The 21,122-nt window shown below is 39.5% G+C and overlaps 1 protein-coding gene across 2 annotated transcripts in view; it reads left to right on the top strand.

Moving 5' to 3' along the window:
* TENM2 (teneurin transmembrane protein 2) overlaps positions 1-21,122 on the top strand; it is a 1,579,923-nt gene that overhangs the window by 1,521,785 nt on the left and 37,016 nt on the right. For both annotated transcript variants that reach the window (XM_064520849.1, XM_064520848.1), the window contains 3 exons: positions 3,906-4,052; positions 16,947-17,157; positions 20,397-20,516. In XM_064520849.1, the coding sequence (XP_064376919.1) occupies positions 3,906-4,052; positions 16,947-17,157; positions 20,397-20,516 (478 nt within the window). The remainder of the gene's footprint in view (positions 1-3,905; positions 4,053-16,946; positions 17,158-20,396; positions 20,517-21,122) is intronic.

Below are 21,122 nucleotides of genomic sequence, written 5' to 3'. Positions count from 1 at the left end.
GAAAAGTGTGAGACACTTGAACTGCTGTTGCCCATGCTGTGCCTGTTCTGTGAATAAATAGCTTGTCAATCTAGCACTTTAAACAAGCACTTCCTTCTTTTTTTAAGCTAGCTTTTTGACATTTTCCATTAAACATAGTGTAATGGAAAAGATGAGTAGAGTTTTTCTACACAGGAGGAATAGCAACCTGTCCGCTTAGTGTGAAGGGCCCTTTTCTGTGCTGTGACTGAGCGCTTCACACAGCAGTGAATTGCTTCTCAAGGTTAGATTTTGATAGCCCTTCTCCCTGTGACTACCCTGCTCTCTCTTTGGCTACCTTACTCTGTGAGTAAATTCGCAAGACGGCCAGGAGGCAATACCCTATTCCGTGTAAGCTAGGGTTGCAGAATGACAACGAGCTTTAATGGAGACGCAATCTGCAAAGCACTTAGTGTTAGGACGTGCTTAGTATTGCCTGCGTTTCCCTTGAAGTAGGTCCCGTGCCCAGCGGGGAGCACTGAGCGGTAGTTCAGACTCTGACGGTTCCTCTGCTCGGTGCTTCTTTCGCTCTCCGGTGTCAAAACCCACCGACGTGTATCAAGGCCGCAGAGGCACGCACAAATGCTGTGTGTGCAGAGGATGTTCGTTAGTACTAATCAGCGTAGAAGATTTTCAATATAGATATACAGGCTCCAAATGAAAGTGCACTGCCTAAATACAAACATAATTTAAAGAAAGCTTACTATTTATTTAATAGATTGTAATGGAGCTGTTTTGACTATTTAGTTAACAAGCTTTTAGAATAACTTGTGGTCTAACAAACTATAATGCCGTGTACGTATTTGTCTGGGGAAAGAAAGGCCTATACAAACATGGGCTCATACACACGTGTGCATGCACACCCACACGTAAGCGCGCAAAATATGTCAGTAATTCTCCATGTACTTAAAGCTATTTTGAAAGCTAAAAACATCCACTAGTTTAACAAGGCCTTTTAAAGGAAGAAATTATTGCCAAAATAATTAGACTACATCCTAGCCTGTTTCTTCTTTTTCTTCTTTCATTTTGATATTTATGTTTTTGAGCACAAAGTCTCTCTTTGGATGGCCACAGTTGAATGAACTCGATAGAGGTAGCGTAGTGTTTCCTAGCAACATCATGTCCATACCAGTGGTGCTTGCTTCCCTCTTTAAGCTAAAAGCAAAGTCATGTCCATTAATCCCCAGCTGCACATAAAACTTTTCAGAGATTTCTCTAGCTCCCTACTGTTCATGTTTTCATCTTGCTCATATGTTGAAAAGCAAACTGCTACTGTGATTTCTCTCTCTTCAGTGCCCCAGTCTAAAGCCAACTGTGTGTGTGTATTCACAATTAATGTTTGTTTTTCTTTTAAAACAAATAATTTGTGCTACAGTGTGATGCCTTCCTTCGTATATTATCATTTTGCTCACTGAAACAACCTGACAAGCCAAAGAGATAAAATAAATGCCTTGAAAATATATTACCTCCACTGCAAAGTAATTGTGATTTTTACAGGTAAATAACACAAAAATAACCTTTCTTTTAAGCGCAAGGAGCACTGTGTTTTTTAATACACAATAACAGCCGTGAAATAAAACTTCTAGGGCTTGTTTCTATGTGCTGATAGTTTTTCTGTGTAAGACGGTCTTGGTCCTGTCCCAAGGTCAGGTGTCTTGCTCGTGAAACCTAGCGCACCGCAGCTCGAGCTGGCAGAGCCGGCAGGGTCTGTCGCAGCTGAACTGCTCTGCCAGTGCTAGAGGTAATGCAGATTCAAGCACGCTGATAGCACAACATGCAGATACTTTGACTGCTGTTATCTATAAAGAACATTTTTTGTGGATGGGCTGAGGTCTCGGAGGTCTTAGTCCAGCACCATTCACAAGCACAGTATTGATTTTTTTGGAAATGGTAAAGGAAACTTAGAGAATTACATTGGAAACAAATGTGGCCAAGGACTACTTATTGCTGTTAAAATTTAAATAGTCGCTATAAACTTTCCAGGTAATAACCCGCTGAGGACAAGTAAGAAGGGATGCTTATCTAATGTGAGACGAATCGCGTGAGCGTAGCAGGGATACGAAGCCAGGCTGCTTTCCCGCCGGGGAAGGAACTGCGGCAGTGCAGGAGCTAGTGTAGGATCAGAGGGACTTGGCTCAAACATCGCTTGGTTACAGGCAGGGCAGCTGGGAGGAGTGGGAAGGGGCACAAACTCAGAGCTGTGGTTTTCTGAACAGTTTCATAGAAAAGCACTTGCAGGCAGTCTAAATTAGTGCTTTTTGGGAGGCTGCTCAACCTCTCAGCACTTGTGCTAGTATGAAAGATGTACTAGTCTGAAAGTTGCTCCTATTCCCAGTCACCTAGAGGCCTGGGGGCACAAAGGCAATGTACTGTCTTCTTCGTCTTTCTCCAGCGCTGTGCGTTTGAAGTGGTGCTACTCAGAAAAAGAGAACATATTGATTTGCTTTCAGGATATTTCCCACTGCTGCCTTCCTCCCTCGCACCTGGTGAAAAGAGTAGCCATGCTCTGCGAGGGTGCCCAGTTAATTCCTTGGTGCTCTTAAAATGTCTGGGGAAAGGGAGGGGAGTAATTAATAGTCGCAGCTTGGGATCAGGGTGGTGAATGCAAAGGACTAACCCAGCCCATCAGGGAGAGCTGAGGGCTGCAGCAGGTCCCTCCAGATCTTGATTCTGGCAGTGACCCATTACTGGTGGTGGGGGGGAAATGAGAGTGCGTGAAGCATTGCGAGCTGTATTGAGAAGAAATTTTCTGCTGGACTCCAACAGCAATGAGATTAATTATTCCATGTTTTATGGTGGTTGTATAGATGGCAGGATTAGACTGTACTCCCCAACCAGATGAGAGAGCTTGAATGATGGGGATCCAACATCTAGTGTTAATATGGCAATTCAGCCTTCTCCTTCCTGCTCAGAGTAATGAAAAGGGGACATGAGAGAGCTGTGGCAGGACTATCAAATCTCCTTTCACCTTTACAGACAAATGAAAGAAGCTTGTGTGGATAAGATGTGATGTGTTTGAAGGGTTACTGAGGCTTCATGCACCTCACAGGATGGAATTTGATTTCCTCACCCTTTTTCGTAATGAATATTCACTAAGATACAGTACTGCCTCCTGAGACTGATTTAGCTTCAGGAAGAAGAAAAGCAAGTCAAATTATTCTATTATCCATGGACATTTTGTTAGAACATAGAAGCACCTTAGCAGGGTGAATAATTCAGTTCCCAGTTCAGTTTTTGGTGTATAGTAAGTAAGGTCATATCCATAGTCAATTCAAAACATACATCTTTTGTGGGATAGCTCTTCTAAAATATCTTTTAGAAAATATGAAATATTACATCATAACACAAGTAAAGGTAGTATTAAGTTAGTAGCTCTTTTAAAGTGAATGTTAAAGAAGGAAGATATTTGTAAAACAGATTCACTGCATGTTTTGTATACTTAAACTTTGTGTTTAGAGAAACTCTGGGGAATTATGCAGTGCCCTATGTGAAAGACACCCTTGCTTAAGAAGGCATTCTCCTTCTTAGATGTATGCAAACACATACAGTGGGAAAAACACAAGGCAGTGATCTTCTGTCAGCAGACTGTTATTTCTCTCTGCTGACTTTAACTCAAGATCTGAAGTTTTTCAGGGTTCTTACAACTTTTATTGTGGCTGACAGTAGGACTCGTCCTTTCTTGAAGGCTTGAGTTAAGTCCTCATTTCTCTAAGGTATCCCCTTTCTACACCCTCTTTCCCCATGCCAGGTTTTTGGCTCTGGAGCAGGGAGAGTGTCCCACCAGCAAGAACTAGACTTTTTGTTTGCACAGTAGTATTGTGTGAGAAGTCTGAGTGTTGGTGTGAATAAGTATGTCTTGTACTTATCTTCTTCATTTCTTCAACCAGATGGCTGCCCTGATTTGTGCAATGGCAATGGGAGATGCACCCTCGGCCAGAACAGCTGGCAGTGTGTCTGCCAGACCGGCTGGAGAGGGCCTGGATGCAATGTTGCCATGGAAACTTCCTGTGCTGATAACAAGGATAATGAGGGAGGTGAGCAAAAGTCTTCCAATTCCCAGTCCCTAAGGAGCAGAAGGTTATACACACACTCTTCGTGAGTCATTTTACTTCAGAAAGACCTCCTCTGTCGTGCTGCTGTCAAGTATTGTTGTTGCATTTCTTTTGAAACAAATGAGATTGGGAGAGTTGTGTCCTCGTGGAAAGGTGTTGCGACCTGGAAGGCCTGCTTTTGAAAACACACAGACTCCCTTCCAGCACTGATTGCCTCGTAGCCAATGGCATTTACATGAGCGGCGAATATGGCCCGATGTATTCAAATTTTTTATGCTGGCTCTTAGGCCATGTGAATTGCAAAATAACTTTCTGTGCACATGTGTGCAAGCATAGCAACTGATGTAGCAGGATACTTTAAAACATTTTTTCAGCCTTGTGCTAGAGGCGAAAGTCATGCTCTCATATACACAGCCCATATAAGTCCTTGTAGCTTGTTGTCATATTTAATGGTTGATATGCCAAACTGTAAAGGGCTGAGTAAGCTGCGCTGACCAGTAAGGTTCTGAGATCCCAGGCATGCTCTCTACCAGGCATACCCCTATTAAATATAGAATTTGTTCTGTGTTTACCTTCAAAAGTGCCTTTAGTTTATCTTGTTTTCTAGAGCCTTCCATGATATATTAGGCTATACTGTGCTGAAAGCATTTCTGAATAGCTGTGCCATTAAGCAGGATTGCTTGATAACTTTCCCCTCAATTTGTTTGAAGTGGCTTTCTTACATCTTTCTTTACACTGTCCTTGGCAGGTCAACTAGATTCTATTCAGTCTGCTTGTCCTCTTTTGCTCTTCATTAAAAATCAGGCATCACACACAGCTTTCCTCCTTGAGACTCCTTCACTTTTCTTTGGCCAATAATTAGTTTAAAGAGCTCAGCTGTTGTTTGCTGATTATTAAATGTTTTACTCATAATAATTCCTAAAACTGCAGAGAAACATTTGGCTTATTTAAATGGTTGCTTCTAGGGTAAAATTGCCTTTGAGTGGAGTACTTTAATTCTATGTAAAATTTCAGCTTGGAGGAATTGTTCAGAGTTTCCGAACTGAGTAATAGTTAGGTGCATTTGTTTTTGATTAAGTGATACTAACCAATCTAAGCATTATCTATTTTAATTTGAATAAGCACTGTTATTTCCCTGGTTTCAGATTTTCATGTAATCAGTGCTACAGAAATATATAAAGAGAGCTGGAGCTGATTTAATTCCAGAAAGCTGGAATTTGCTTTATCACTGAATTGTAAAGAGCAGAATCAAACTGCAAAGTTACATTATTTGGAGTCTTCTTTTTTACTTTTGCCATTTAATTATACGGCAAAACCCACTAAACTTGTATAGTGTTAGTAAGCTGTGTAAGAAATTAAAAGGTCAACTGCTTAGGTCTGCAAATTGTATTAGCTTTGAAGATGATAAAGGAAAATTTGAAAATGGATCTATCACCAGATTTTCCCCAAAACAAGAAGTGAGTTTTGAAAACATTATTAGAAGTACTGGAAGAAGATGTATAAGATAATCTAAGGAAAGTATTTTTACACAGAGAGCAATTTGTTTATTTATCCAAGACAATATTCTACACTTGTAAAACACACAGGGAAGCAGGGAAAAAATAATTGACTAGTGAGACCATTTAGCTGTTCATCCCAATTTAAAATTACAAGCCTCTAAAACTTTGCTTACAGAAGGCAGATACTAGCCCACCAAGGTCAAAGGATATGTAGAATGCATATGCCGTACAACAAAAATGTAATATTAATCAGCAGTGCTGTGCGAGTTGCATGGTTTTTGGTTCACCGTTGTCATATCTGAAAGAGAACTGCTTGGCCTTGTTTGAATGTGGGAAATAATGAAATTAGAAGGTTTGCCAACTATCTCATCACTTTCATTCTTGCTCAATATTTTCTGAAGTCAGGATCTTTTCATCTGCTCCATTGCCAACAGTGGTAATTGATTATAATACTTTTTGTCAGATAATCTAATGTATGAAAACATGAAAATTTAGTTTTTGAAGGGAAAAGAACAATTCTGGGTTCTCATAACTATAGTAATCTTTATGATAAAAATTATTAGGGTATATTTAAAAAGTAGCTTTTTCTGTTTCTAAATTATTTTCTAGAATTGAATCATCATTTTCACTAATGCATCATTGGTGTATGGAGAAAATTTTGTGGAGTATTTTATGGATACTCTTAATGTCTGTCTATATTTAGAGTGATATCTACATAACCCTGCTGCTACCCTACTGCTACGTTTAACATCATCTCCAAGACTCCTCAGGTGAAGTCAAAAAATGATAGTAGTAAGCATGAGAAGCAGCAGTCCTGACCACAAAGGATATACAATCTGTGTCTATATAAAAATGTGGTGAGAGGCAGAAAATTTTATCCCATTTTGCCAATGGGGAGCTGAAGGCTAGAAAGATTAAGGACAGAACTTTTAAGAAGTTCTCAACACTTGGATGTTGAAGTCAGATTCGTCCAAAGAGCCTAGCTAGATTACTGCTCGTTGCTTCTTGTGGGCATGTGGGTAGTTTGAAAATCTGGCCCTGATTTCGAAGTCTCAACAACCTGAAAAGTCAGTGTGACCAATATTTTTACAGGGGGGATTTTATGATAAAGCCAGAAATCAGCACTTATCTCCTGAGTCTTAGCTCAGTGCTTTAATCCAAAGATCATTATTGCTCACTATTAGTATCAGCCTCATTACTTTTCTATAGGATTTTTCTGTAAGAGAGCCTGGCAATGTTCAGTGCCTATTCAGTTAGCTGTTTCTCCACACATTTGCAAAGTATTTGTAAAAAAAAAAAAAAAAAAAAAAGGCAAAACAAAACAGAGCAAAAAACCAGAAGACCCTTTGATTCAGCAGCACAGCGCGTTGTGCACAGCGGACGTGATACAAGCGTAGAGTCACCCCACAGGCTGTGATGCCCTGCCCAGCTCTTCTGATGACTTTGTGATTTTTGCTGTTTCTGTTTGTTCAATGATATTTGGGGTTTCAGATTTCTTTGAGGTGGCGCAGAGTCCTTTATGATATACTCTGTAAGGACAGAGTCATCGTCACTCCTATCAGGTTGTCCAATTGTCAGTCACGAGTAAGAGCTACAATAAAAGTCAAAACTAAATAACTTTAATCCCTTAATACTTAGGATCGCAGAGTGCTGTTCTGCCTTTGCCTTTAGCGGCGTTGCCCTTTGGTAGCTGGCTCACTAGGCAGCTGGCCGGGAGCACATCTCGTGCCCTACGTGTTTATTGATGCCAATGCAGGGTTGATGACAGGAGTGTGCAGGAACGGGGGAAGGCAGGAATATGTGCGGTCTGTTTTAAGATGTGCCTTTATGTGCCTTTATGCGGTTGTGACTGTATAAAAGGGAACAGATAAAATTAAGTTCTGGCGTTAGATCAAGCTGAAAACTGTGCTACAGGAGTCGATTTAAAAGATACAGCCTAGTACCAGAACCCCAAGTTTCACATAAAAGGCAACACTATTGCAAGTTACAGAAATTGCCTTTCTTCGCAGTCACTCTTCTCATTTGAAAGTCAACAGAGGGTTTTTTTGCAGCAAAATAGTGAACTCATTTGAGCAAGTAGTTCTGCGGTAGTACTGAAGATGCAAGCTCTTCTTTTGAAAGAGAGTAAGCTGGCTAACAAAAAATATTTGTCTATATTGTTGCAATGCAGTTGCTTAAGTATGTGACTAAAGCAACAGTAATTTCTGCCTTCCCTTCTTCCCCAGGTGGCAACAGATTTAACATATTTTTGCACTTGTTTCCTGTTCAGCCATTCACATGTATCTCACAATCAGATTCAAATGCCTTGGGCCAAGTCTTCGTTTCATGGATGTCAGGAAGAGGGTTGCCACTGACTGCAAAGGGATTTCGATTTGTCCTATTTTATCTTATCTGCAATGATATGAATTCCATACTGTAGTTCAAAAGGAGAAAAATGAGAGATTATAGTTAGTATTTGCTTTCAATTTTAGATTAATGCCCCTTAGTTGGTTTAGTCTGAGAAGTGGCAGATGTGTCCCTGTCTTGTGGAGACTTACAAATCTTCATTTTAAATGAGATGTCACTGTGTATTACTCTCGTAAATGAAGCAGGATTGCAGAGCAGGAAGACAAGAGAGAGTGTTGAAGGACCAGAGCCGCTTTGTCTTCTTAGACCTCCAACTACTGCTGTGCATGACCAAGGCTAACTCTGGGAAATTCACCTGTGTTTGTCCTTGCCGTCCCATGCCAAGTCGAGATACGTGTTTGACTGGGTCCTCGTTATGAACCTGTTTACGTTCCCTGTGGTACATAGGCTATTTTGCTGGAAAAGCTTCAGACTCTTTATTTATTTATTTATTTATTTACTTTTAAGGAGGAAGACTAGCTAAAAGGTAAGGTATTTCTGGCATTGACTCCTTTTAAGATCTTTTTAAATTGGAAAATACTTCTGTTTTTCAAAACATACTTTATTCATTGTGGCCACTTATAAATCCCTTTTCTTAATCAGTCCCTCAGTAATTTATTAGTTATTAAGCATCTTTTGGAGGGGTCGAAATAGTTTTATTTTAAAACCAATAATTACGCTTACAATTTATAATCCCCCCAATAGACATGTATAACCCGTTGAGATCACTGTGGACTGATTTTAGAAAAATAGGCAATTAGAAATGAGATTTTGAGGAATGGGGGAAGGTACGTTAATTTTTAAGTTCATATTTCTTTTGACTTACTGCATAAGAAAATAACTATAGGGGGGTATTTATAGCCATCTTTTTACAATAGGTATTTTATAATACTTTGATTGTTCCTAAATTGCAGAATGCTTCTAGCCTCTCAGAGCAGTCTTCATTAAACTGTGATGTATGTTTACTAGACTTCACCTTAGACCTTACTGTGTCTTCAAGTAAAATGTGTAATGTAATGCAAAGCAAAAAGCATACCTCTTTTTCTAAAGACTAGTGTTGTTAGATGTTGGATGCAGCTCGTACACAGAGCTCAGGTTTGAAGGATCTTTGACCCAGACTTGATGGGATAATTTGAGCCAAGTATTTAAATAAGAACTGTGGCCTCTACGGAAGCAGCCTTGTCAGGAGTTCTTGTCAGGAGACCGCTGAGCTGCTCTTTCTAGGCATTTCTTTTCCTTCTTTTTTCAGTTAACTGTCCTTGCCTTATACATCACTCTTTCCCTTGGCTTTCCTCTGTGCTTCATAAGACAGGGTCTGACACTGCCTAATGTAGCTGAGCCCAGAGCCAGCACTGGCCTCCCCCCAAGTCAGACTGTGCCTGTCTTGTAGGAGAAAAAAAGCTATACAGATTTGCTTCGTTTTGGGATCACCTGAAGAAGTGGCCTTGTTACCGGTTCCCAGAGCTCCAGGAAAGGCTGCACCTAGCCTGGCTAGGCTCAGCTGAAATGCTCCCGAGGGAAGAGTCAGCTGGGATCAGGTAGGCAGGGTCGTGCACTGTGTATCACACCATACTGGATCTGTCAAAATTTTTGCTCTGTTCTCCTTTCTGTAGCACACACCCACCTTTCTCAGCCACTCATATTTATTCTGCTCATTTTTATAATTTTTATTATTGACAAGGCAGCTAAATGACATAATCTCAGAGAAAACAAAACAGAAACCAACAGATATTTTGCTAAATTGGTTTGTTTCGGATTTGATCGGGATGGAGAGAATAGGTGCAGGCAGGTTTAAAAAAAAAGCTGAAATGCTCTCGTTGCTTATATTACTTCACAGATCACATTTCTCCCCCCAAATGTAATTATCTGAACTAAAACGGGGCAGAGGAGGGAGAGAAACAACCTATAGCGGTTGGTGCAATATAAAACTGAATTACACAGAATGAGGAATTCCTTGCTTGTTAAACAAAGCTCCTCTTTTTTAAAATATGTTTTCAGTTATTTCCATTTGGCTTTGCAGAGAGGGTTGTGCATATCTCAGAAGGTAAATTTGTCCCTCAGTTTGTTACTATATAACACGACAAAATAATGTGTAACACAACAAAAAAATACAGTTGGTGGTAATTCTGTTTGGCACAATACGTTAAAGACAGTGAACAAGGGAAAGTCAGCTATCTGCTCCAGTATGAATTCTCTACAATTCAAGAGCAAAATATCTTTCTAGACAAGTTCACATTCAGGACAGTGCACTTGACTGATTGAAAGGCTGTTTATTTGAGTTGTCTTAGAAAAACTCATCTCTGAAATTAGACAGAAAGAAAATAGAAAAGGAGAAGTGTCTTCCTGTAATAAGCATTTAGAAAAAAATTGCTTTTAGAGAATTACAAATCCTATGACTTGATACTGCATCAGGCTTGTGACATTTAAGATAATACAAGTATTTCACAGCACAAAAGCAAATCATGTAATTTAGCTTGCCTCAACAAGCATTGCCTCAGCAGGGGTCTCTAATTCAGCACAGACAAAAGATTTTATGAAGTTCTCGGTATAAAGACCCAGAATACCCTTGGTGCAGAAAGCCTTCCCAGAGCCTGTGCAACAGTCAGCTTTAGAACATTTAATATAATGAGTAGTCGAAACCTATTGCGGATGGAGGGGGCCAAAGTGAGCTATATAAACTCAAGTATAGAATCTGTATCAAAACAAGACATTAGATAAGTTTGGCAATAGCTAATGAGTACTTATTTGTGATTTTGTTAAAATTTCACGTTAGCCTCTAATCATCTTTACACACATTAACTGGCTTATCCTTATGCTGTTCCTGTGGGATACATTACTACAATAATACTCTCTTATAATCCATGGAGAAGGAAAAGCAAGAAATTCAGTGCCTGCTTATTCCAAGGTTTAAAAGGGGACTAGTTGCTGCAGAGGTATCCATGTGCACACTGGAATTGAATGAACATTTTTTTAAGATTGCTTTTAGCTTGGAGCCCTCTGGGTCATCTCTGAGTGATGTATGGTTTGAAGCTGGAGAATCAATAATCTACGAGTATTCACAGGTTCTGAAAGACTACCGAGAGCTCAGTATGGAGCTGGACCAGAGATGTTATTGCAGTAGTTTCTTCCAGCTGGTGCTCTTAACAGATGATGTTTTTCTTGACTGCATGAGCTCTGGGCAATGCTGGAGTCCTCCGAGCGGACAAGGGAAGCGTAGCAGATTGCTCCACTGGGGTCATATTGCAGGGTACTTAGTCCTGCACAGGGAGTTTCTCTGGCATTCAGAGACACACTTTCCTTACAGAGGCCCAGGTTCGTTCTACCTTGCCGCAGTTTGGGATTTACCATCCAGCTTTTCCTAAAACACGAAAACACAGCCTTGTTTTAGGTTTATGGTTCTGAAAACATTCACTTGTGCTCACGGTTCATTGTAAAAGTCAGTGTTATAATGGATGTCCTGATAGTTTATAGAGAGGCTTTCCAGCTTGCCTAAGCCAATCGAGGAACAAGGCTGGAATGAGATGAGAAGCGTTTCCTTTGCTGTTGACACCAGGAGCTTGTGAGTGAGTAGTTACTTTGCCTGATGCATGCCAGTATAACTAACAGTAATTAGATTAAGCTTTAAAAGTGAAAATTTGGACTGAATACAAGATAAAGCTTCCTGGTAATATGATGTATTGGGCTGTAGAGTGGTCTACCTGTGAAAACAGTTCTGCATGCAGTTTTAGAGCTCAATTAAAATATTTCTGTATTGGCAGAGAGGAGGCCTACTCTTCTGATAATCTGATAGAGCATCTCTAATTCTGTTCACCTTGGGTATATTAATACTACACATAATTAAAATCGGATCATGATAAATTAACTAATTTGCCCTTAGAGTGATCAAAGGCCCTTTTGCCCTCAGGGCTCATAGTAGCTGCTGCTCTTCCCCCTTCCAATTTAATCATCAGTCTGAAATGTTTATTGAAAAAAATTTTTTTCCACATATTATACTTGGAAAGTCACTGGCTCCTGAAGTTGGTGAAGTGTAAGGATGCCCTCTACTGAGTGTGTGCTAAGAAGCTTTGCTTTGGAAACAAAGTTGTCCCCAGCTGGGTGCAGAAAGCAGTTTCTCAAGTAGCTGGATCTCAGATCATACAGGCTGAATTGTTCTACGTAAGTCTTGAATTGATCCTGAAACAAAGCCTGCAAGTATTTGATGAAGAGTAGAAACTAAAGGTAGTCCACCCCTGGGACTTGAAAAAACCCGCAGAAGGTTAGGTTTCAGTTTTCCAGTGAAGGGTGTAGCACAATGCTGGAACCCAACCACTTGAGCATGAATGGAAAATCACAGCAAGATTTACATCGAAGGAGTGCAGATGCTTCACTAGGCATAGATCAGAAAAAAGCTTCTACCTTAGAATCCAGAAATAAGTAAAGGTCTAAGATTTTTAATTTGCATAAGAAGCTACTTTGGCAAATGGCAGCCCAACAGAAGGAGAGGATATTGAGAAAAAGATGCTGTCGTCTATGTTCTTCAGTTTTCTAGCTTGCCTCACGTTTAGGCTTGGATTTAGACGGGAAACGAGGTTCCCTTTTTACTTCCTTGGCGTGGCACTGGCAGCTAACGTGCTTCCCTGCCTCGGGCTGCCGCTCGCGCTAGGTCCCGCAAAGCGCTGCGCAGCAGGAGGGTCTGTCGGGGGCGAAGGGCTGGGGACGTTGCGGGAGCTCCTTGAGGCACGCCTGCTCGGGCGCCGCGCTGCTGCTCTGCATTTAGAGAGGGACAGTTACGGAAAGGCAGCTCTCCAAAGACATCATACTTTACCACTTGTAATCAGAAATATATTCAGTGGTGAAGGAAAACTTGACAGTGAGAGGTGCTAAACGCATTAGCAGTAAAATATATTGCTATTTCTACTGTGTGCTATTTAGGCCCTGGAATTATGTTCAAGAGGAACGCGATAATAAAGCCATCTTTAAATACGGCATGCACAAGTAGATTATTTTACTTAGTGTGATACTTCAAAATTTTGCCTTTTGCTGAGCCATTAAGTCTGTGAAAAAGTTTATGTTTTAATTCACAGAAGGTTAAGATATGTGCGTATCAATTAGCAGAAGGGAAGTCTTTAAGAGGAATACAATATTGCTTGATTTATTTCTGAAAAGATTTGGAAATTCAGAAGAACCAAGAACAGCAATGAAAAGCTAATCTTGTGCTGCCTATTTAAATCAGATCAAAGTTTCCTGTTTCTTTCTTCTCAGTGAAAGCCAAGTCAGGACTTCTTTTGGTCTCAGATCACTGGAAGAGGTCCAGCACCATCGTAACAGCCTGTGCAGTCCCTTCTCTTTAGTGCACGGCATTTCAGAACGCTGCTAACTGGCCACTTCAAACTCAGATGTGTGCTATGAAAAGCATCTGCATCTTGCTGGGGCTAATGGTGAGGTTTCTGTCACTGAATTAACCATATAAATAATTCAGTATGCCTGAGGAAATGTGGAAAATGACAACTTCTGAAATATATATTAAAAGCAAGGTAATGAATTCTAATTGAATTTCGTGCTTATGGCAGAGTTTTCTCTTACAGGAGGTACATTTTTTTTCTAGTCCTTGTTTTAACCAGCTAAGTCTAATGCAACTAACTGATTATGCAGCAATTTATTTCATTTCATATATAGTGGATCTGGATGACAAATTTTGGCAAATGTGAACTAGAAAAGAAATATTCTGACAATAGTCAATAAATATTCTTTCAAGCGTAGAGTATTTCTGCCCACCAAAGTAAAGAGCAGTAGCACAGCAGCTATGCCTGCAAACAGTACAGTCGTGTATGAGCCTCGACCCCAAGCGTCTTGGCAGCCCAGGTTCTGGCTGCATGGGCTCAGCAGTTGTCTACCTCTGTTCTGCCGCTACAACAAGATGGATCGACTAGTCGACCTAAGGTAAAAATGTTCCTAATCCAAACACTCATCCTGCCATTTGGGAATAAATTAGTACAAGGGAACACAGCCATATCTATAACCTTTGTCTTTGAAGTGTTCTGCATAACCAAAGCTCTTTTATTTTTAGTGGAACTCTTCAGGTTTGTGTGATAGCAAAGTACAGACAATCATAGTTACTTTAGTTTCTTCACTTCAGGTGTTTTTTATGATTTTTGTTTGTTTGTTTCTGTTAAATATTAATGTGTTCTCTCTGAATTCTGTAGCTTAGTCAGCTTTTTGACATGGAGGATGTTGTAAAATATATAAAATGTTACCACAATAGTGCTTGAAAATTAGATCACTTAGTTCATTGCTTTTAGTTTATGTGATTCTGTTGACTCAACATCAGTGAGAAAGGTGAATTAAGCGGCATTTGTGCATCATGAGAAACTTTCCTGTTCCAATATTTTTTACTTTTTTTCTCTTGTGAAATGTATTTGCACCTTCTAGATAAAGGGTTTTTTTATAACTGTGGGCTTGAAGCTATTTCTAATAGTGATGAAACTTTCATAGAGCTAAAATATTTATTAAATGAAATGATCTTGCTTTCATATGTGTAGGTACTTACCTGTCTGAATTAGCGTGAGGAAGCTAAGGAAATTAATATGATGAGAGTTATGTGTTAAAATTAACTCTGCCGATATTTAGTAGTGTTTCATACCTTTTAAATTATCAAGAGAAAACATACATACTTTCTATGGCCCTCTAATGGAGACATCACTGGATGTTTTTTGGAGTGAGGGGGATGCTAAGTTTTTATTCCAGGATTCGCTGTGAGAGAGCATAAATTCAAATACATGGAATAAATAATAATATTACAAACAAATAAATTATATGTATATTTATATTACTGAATATACCTGTCTTTTCTAAGTGTTCTTCTAAGCATAGGAGAGTGTGCAAGTTTGAATTTACATGCATGTGTAAAAGTGCTGCAACATGCAAAGCATCATGCCCAGGTTTGTCGCTGGGTTGAGTGGAGACGTTTCTAGCCTCCCCGGGCTGAGCTGGCAATTCAGAGCGGTTTGATTGCCTGCTTGATTGTTTGTGAGATAACTGGCGGATTGGCGCTGACAGGGTAATTTACTGAAGATTGCAATGTCACACTGTATCCAAGGGGGCCTGCTAGCATAAAGATGCGATTCTCATGACTGACAGGACACTGGGAGATTGATATACCAATTTAAAGTTCGTGGTGTCGGTAAAAGTGTTCGGTCACCGCAGCCCATAATCTGCAGCAAGATGAGGTCCTTACAGACATAACATATGCTCACCTATAACAGGCATAGCAAAAATGTGCTGCAGCTTGAACAGGTAAATGTAAATTTGTCAAAGGCAGTAATTTATATCCTTTGTTTTGCTGCTTCTGTTTCTAATGTGTTGATAGGATTCTCTTGACTGACAATTGTCTGAGTAAAAGAACTGAGCAGACTAAATAGCGGGCAATTTGAAGTTGGCTGTGGAGGTGTCACAAACTGAGAACAAGCTGGATGCTGAGGAAGAAGTTCTCAGAGTTTAATAGGGAGACTGTCTTTGGTTTTAATCTGAACCCAATGGTGTCCTCACGTTGATTATATGAAGTGGGTGGAAAATGGGCTGCAGCGAAAAAAATTCCCACTGCCAGGTTAGAAAGGATTTCAAGATGAATGGAGCTCCTGATGTGAATAGGCCTCTGACCTTAAAGAAATGTATACCTCTAACAACAAGAGAGTTTGTCTAACTCGTATTTCTTTAGAGAACTGAAGGAAACACTGTCAGCATACCTCAGCAGTTTCATTTTTAAATCAGAAACAGTTATTTCATGCACAATCCACTGGAAATACAAGGCTAATTGCAAAATGAGAAAGCTTTTTAAAAGTTTTTTTTTTTTAATCTATCACTGTGTATGGTACTATCAACTTGTTTTGTATTCGAAAATGGGCTTGAAAAGCACATGTGTCATGACCTTACTCTAAGAAACAAATGGTACCTGATACAACCTACCAGGATAAATGTTCTTGCATGTGATACCTGGTATGCATCTAGGACATATCTGTATTCAGCAGCTCAGATTAATATGCCTTAGAGAGTCTCTGAAGGTTCACAGACATAAGTATGTTGCAGACCGAATGCCTGATTTTTGTGATTTCGTGCAAGAAGATACATGAATGTTTGTCATTTGTTAGAGATAGCAATATTTTAAAGTAAATGGTTATTAGTTTCTCAGTTAGAGTAGAATTTCAGTAAGAGTCCTCATTTCAATTAGATAATGATACTCAAGGAAAGGGTGATGCTAAAAGGTGTTACAGAATGTGTTAAAAGTAGTCGGTTGTGATTTACCTAGAGCAGACCACTCACCTGAGTGAGGATTCCATTTTAATTTCTGGTGTTTAGATTCTAGTTCCTTTTAAAAACACTTAGAAAATATTCTTGATGGATGACCTGATGTGTATGATGATGGCTGAACCCACCCGCTGTGTGACTGACCCTTCCTTATGCAAGTATGCAATTGAGTTACGATTCAGATTTTTAAGGGAGGTGACAGTTGCATCAGCACTTTCCTACGAATTGGCAAAATGGGTGCAACGTAATTTTAATTAGATAATGTTAACTTACTCTGTCAGCCCTATCCCCTTCCCTGATCTCCCCAAAAGGAACAAATGAAATTAAATTGCATTGCTGCTGAGACTCTAAAAGTACAGCAAGCAAATGTAAAAACTTTGTAAAAGAAACAGTTGAAAAGATCCCCCGCAAATCCTGTACTCCTTCCTCTATTCCTTCTTCCCTCTTTCAACTCTTAGCAGATTTCTTTAGGCTTGATTCTCATCTAACACTGATGTAAGTAAGTTGTAACATAAAGGGTGTTTAACCAATGCGCTTGAGGAAGAAGTCTCATCCTCATTGTATTATTGGTTCAATTACTAGTTCTATGGCATAGAGATGTTATGAAGAATAATCATAACTTTTTTTTTCAGTGCCTTAAGATATTCATTAAATATTATTACTTGATAGTGCTGTGCAGCTGGCTGAATCTCGCTGATTCTTACCCTTTCAGATGGTTTGGTTGACTGCCTAGACCCAGATTGCTGCCTCCAGTCTACTTGTCAAAACAGCCTGCTGTGCCGGGGCTCACGTGATCCTCTTGACATCATACAGCAGAGCCATTCTGGTTCACCAGCTGTGAAGTCATTCTATGATCGCATCAAGCTCTTAGTGGGGAAGGACAGCACTCACATAATTCCAGGAGAAAATCCCTTCAACAGCAGGTAGCAGCTATAAATTATGACATTGCATCTGTGCAGTTGCATTGCCTGGGAAAATTTCTCCCAGCAATTTTATTCATGTTTTAACATGAGATACTGCATTCAGGAGCTTCCTGTGTTTCCATTTCAAGGATCCATCCCACTGAGGGCAGTCTGTTGCAATTTATAATCTTGTCTTTATTTTGTAAAACTGGGTTTATTCACATTTTAACGTGCTGGCAGCATCTAGAACAAGCTTCCTTCCACTGAGAAGGAGCTGCCAACATTTTTATTTTATGAAGACTGTGATCTGCAAGAAGGAGAAATGCACACTAGTTTCCTATTAGAAAGAGATTGCATTTTATGTAGTGCAGATAACACAAGTTTCAATAACGAAATAGGTGTTTCTAATTATTTTAAAGATATATTAATGGGGGGGTTATTTTTTCCTTATATAAAACTTTTTTACTTAGTACATTACAGTATCAGCAGATCTGACTAGGTTTTGGGTTTCTTTGGGGTTTGTTTTCTTTCTGTATGTCTGTTCTGAATTTGATTATTAATTATATATTAATACGGAATCTAAAAGCCAGCACATCATTAATTAATATGTGAAAGAGTGATATTACAGTTACAGAAAGAGTGATATTTCTATTTATCAGTATTATTTATTATTTAAATGTGTTTGCATGGGAAGATGCTAAGAATTTGTTAACTATATTCATATTGCCCGAGTTAAAACTGAAGAAAGAGCTCCATTTGTGGTCATGCCCAGAAGATTAGACTTCATTACAGGAACCCTTTTTTCAGTCAGGATTTCATTATAGACTTACTGGGTGACATAGAGCAAATTGCTAAATATTTGTCTGTAAAGTGAGGTTCATAGTATTTCTGTATCCATATTGCCTTCATCCCTATGATGCTCAAATATTAAAATTATTTCCTTATTTTATAACTAAAAGCCCTACTGAATCCTATTTCATGTAATATAGGTTTATTCTAGTCTATAAAATACTCTATGCGGAAATACATGGAGTTGCTTGGAAAAATGGAATTGTTCTGTTTTTATCTAAATTTGTTATGAAAATTTTCTCATCAGCTCTATAAAGATAAACCAGGAAAACTCTTGCACTTTTCTTCAGTGTTGTGTGGAGAAGACAGGAGAGAAGCTTACTACCTCATCAGGCTGAATAATGTGTCCAAAAAGGAACACAGTCTGTAGCACAAAAAGCGTGCATCGTCCACAGGCTGGTGCATGCTGCAATACATCTGTTACAGCCAGCATATTTCCCTGAGAGAAGAGGAGCAGCCAGTTCCCCCTTGCATATTGTACACTAGCCACTATTTTAACTCTTGCCTCATTAGGCCACTCAAGTATTTTACCAAAGCAGGTGATTATTGCTCCCAATTTCTAGATGAGTATAGTGACTTGCAGGCATTCCTGCACCGGCTGAGGTGGGATTTGTCTCCCAAGTGTAAGTGTCTGCAGTGTAAAAGTCTGCCTCTGGGTTCGTTCCCAGACTCCATTAAGAGCTGGTGGAAAGAGGCAGGTGCTTCCAGAGCATGATGTATCTGACCTACTCTGATGTCTGTCTTAAGCTGCGATGATCATACCCTGGACATGCCTGTTTCTCCTCATTGCCTACGAGAGTCAAGGTGACTAGCACGTTTGTAGACATCTACCACAGGGAGATGAACCCTGCTCTGAGGGACTGAGTTGACTGAGGGACCCAAGTGTTCTCCCCTGCAGCCCTTGGGTTATTCATCAAACAGTGCTGTCTTTCATATAACAGTAAAATGTTCTCAACTGTATTTCAGCATGAATCCTACAGGTTTGAGGAGAACACTCACTGGTTGAAGAGAAGTTCCGTACTTTTATGTCACCTCCTTTAGAAACTAAAGGGGCGGTGGGGAGAGGAGCAGGAGGAGACTGACTGTGCAGAGAGCAGTGAGCAGGGCAAAGTGGCGCTTGTGGGACTGGCCCCCAGTGCCCTCACTAGCAGCAAAGCACTGTGAAAGGAGAAGAGGACTGACTCTGTCTCCTGGAGGAATAAGCAGTCCTTATCTCCTTTATTCCAAGCAAAGTAGTTAGTCTGTTGCCTGAGGAACGTGTTTATTTTGCCTGTGCCTAAAGCTGGCTTTGAATCAAATCCTTTCTCTGGCTGATAAAGTGAAAAGCAAGGATTACAAATCAGGCCTAAATGCAGTATATAAATATCAGTCACTTCCTGAGATGAAGGTACATGAACTGCAATTTGGAAAATCAGCTGTGTAAACCACAGATAGACCCCTCCCTCCCCACACACCAAATGCACAGGTGTGTATGCCATTGGAGGCTCATTATAGAAGTTGACTTTGGGAAATAAGTATAGTGGGCAAGAAGAAATGACTTCAGAGAAAAAATATCCAAAGTATCAGTGTTTACAATGTTAGACACTAGATAATTTTCAGTTTGAGATTTTAAAATGAAACTAAGACCTTAGAAAGTCGGTCAGAAAAAAATCCAACATAGAGACCTTCCTCAGAACAGCTGATAGCCATTGGCATTTGCATTTGGATTTTCCCATAAAACACTGCTTTCTATCAGAAAACTCTTGACCTACTCTGTTCTTAGGACTCACAAAGAATGGATTATCTCTGTGCATCATGTTCATCTTAAAGTCATGCTGCATGCTTGAATTCAAAAATTGGAAGAATATCCACTAATGGAGGGACAGTTGTCAAAATAGCAGATTACAGTTTTAGTAATTTTACCAGAAATTGAGCAATGAATTGTTCCAGTGAAATTAGTGGTGTTACACCATATTTTTCAGTGTATTGGGCATGCATAGACACAGTATTGCACCCCGTAAGTTTTTTCAGAAGTGCCCAATTGTCATTTCAGTGGCATTTCAGGGCTCCTCAAGCATTTGAGAGGCTTTTGAAACCCTTTTGCAATGATAAATGTAAAATAGTTTTCTATTTCTATTCTTATTTCTAATCCTATTTCTATTCTGCAAAACCTGGTTAAGCAAGCACATTTGAATTCCAGACTGAGTGAAGGCATTAATTCCCCTTTGGTATATGCAGTCCTCAGTACATAGGCATGGTGCATTTTCTTGGTTTAAGTATGGGCAATATTGTGGTGGGTTTAGTATTCCAAAAATCTTTGGATTAAATCAGATTTGGAGTAAATGAGGCACAAGTGTTCTCCCTACTCAGTTTATAAACACTGTAGCTCTGTTTTCATAACTAACTTTAATGCCTCTATATTTCTTTTTCAGTCTTGTGTCTCTTATAAGAGGGCAAGTGGTGACTACAGATGGAACTCCTCTAGTTGGAGTCAATGTGTCGTTTGTCAAGTATCCAAAGTACGGCTACACCATCACTCGTCAGGACGGCACGTAAGTTTGCTTTTTCCGTTCAGTACCTATTTCATATGTTGTATCTTTGCTGATTAACAGATGGCGTGATCTAATGGAACCACGTGGTATCATGCAGTGAATTCCTCCCAAGGCAAAGAGCTATCAAATAAACACAAAAGTAATTTTTCACATGGCATTTTGAATACTAACTGAAAGTAAATATGAAAAGTCTGACTTGTGGTAATAATGTGTTAGCAGTCAGACTCCCTTCAAATAAATTGCTCTGTATCTATGAAAACATTTGTGAACTACAGTAATATCCAGCTGAGACCAGAAATATTTTAATTTAAAATGCAAGGCAGGCTAACACTGCTGGAGAGAAAAAGGAGTATCATTATAGAATAGTATATTTTCTTAAAAGTTCTCTTCTATCTCTCTCTTTCCTTTTGAAGATCCACTATCTTTTGAGTTTCTTCGGGGTAGAATATAATCAAAAGATTCTAATTGAATACATTTAGACAATTTCCTGCTGTGCGAAGAAGTGCTTTTTCCCCCTTGTATCATCTTGATTTGAAATGCACACAAATTCAGATAAACAAAAATCAATGTGTCATGGTTTATCTAGCTTCCTGGCTATGGCAACTA

This window comes from Dromaius novaehollandiae, chromosome 15, assembly GCF_036370855.1.
Source record: "Dromaius novaehollandiae isolate bDroNov1 chromosome 15, bDroNov1.hap1, whole genome shotgun sequence".
In the NCBI taxonomy this organism is placed as follows: Eukaryota; Metazoa; Chordata; class Aves; order Casuariiformes; family Dromaiidae; genus Dromaius; species Dromaius novaehollandiae.
This window is presented reverse-complemented; position numbering and strand designations above follow the sequence as displayed.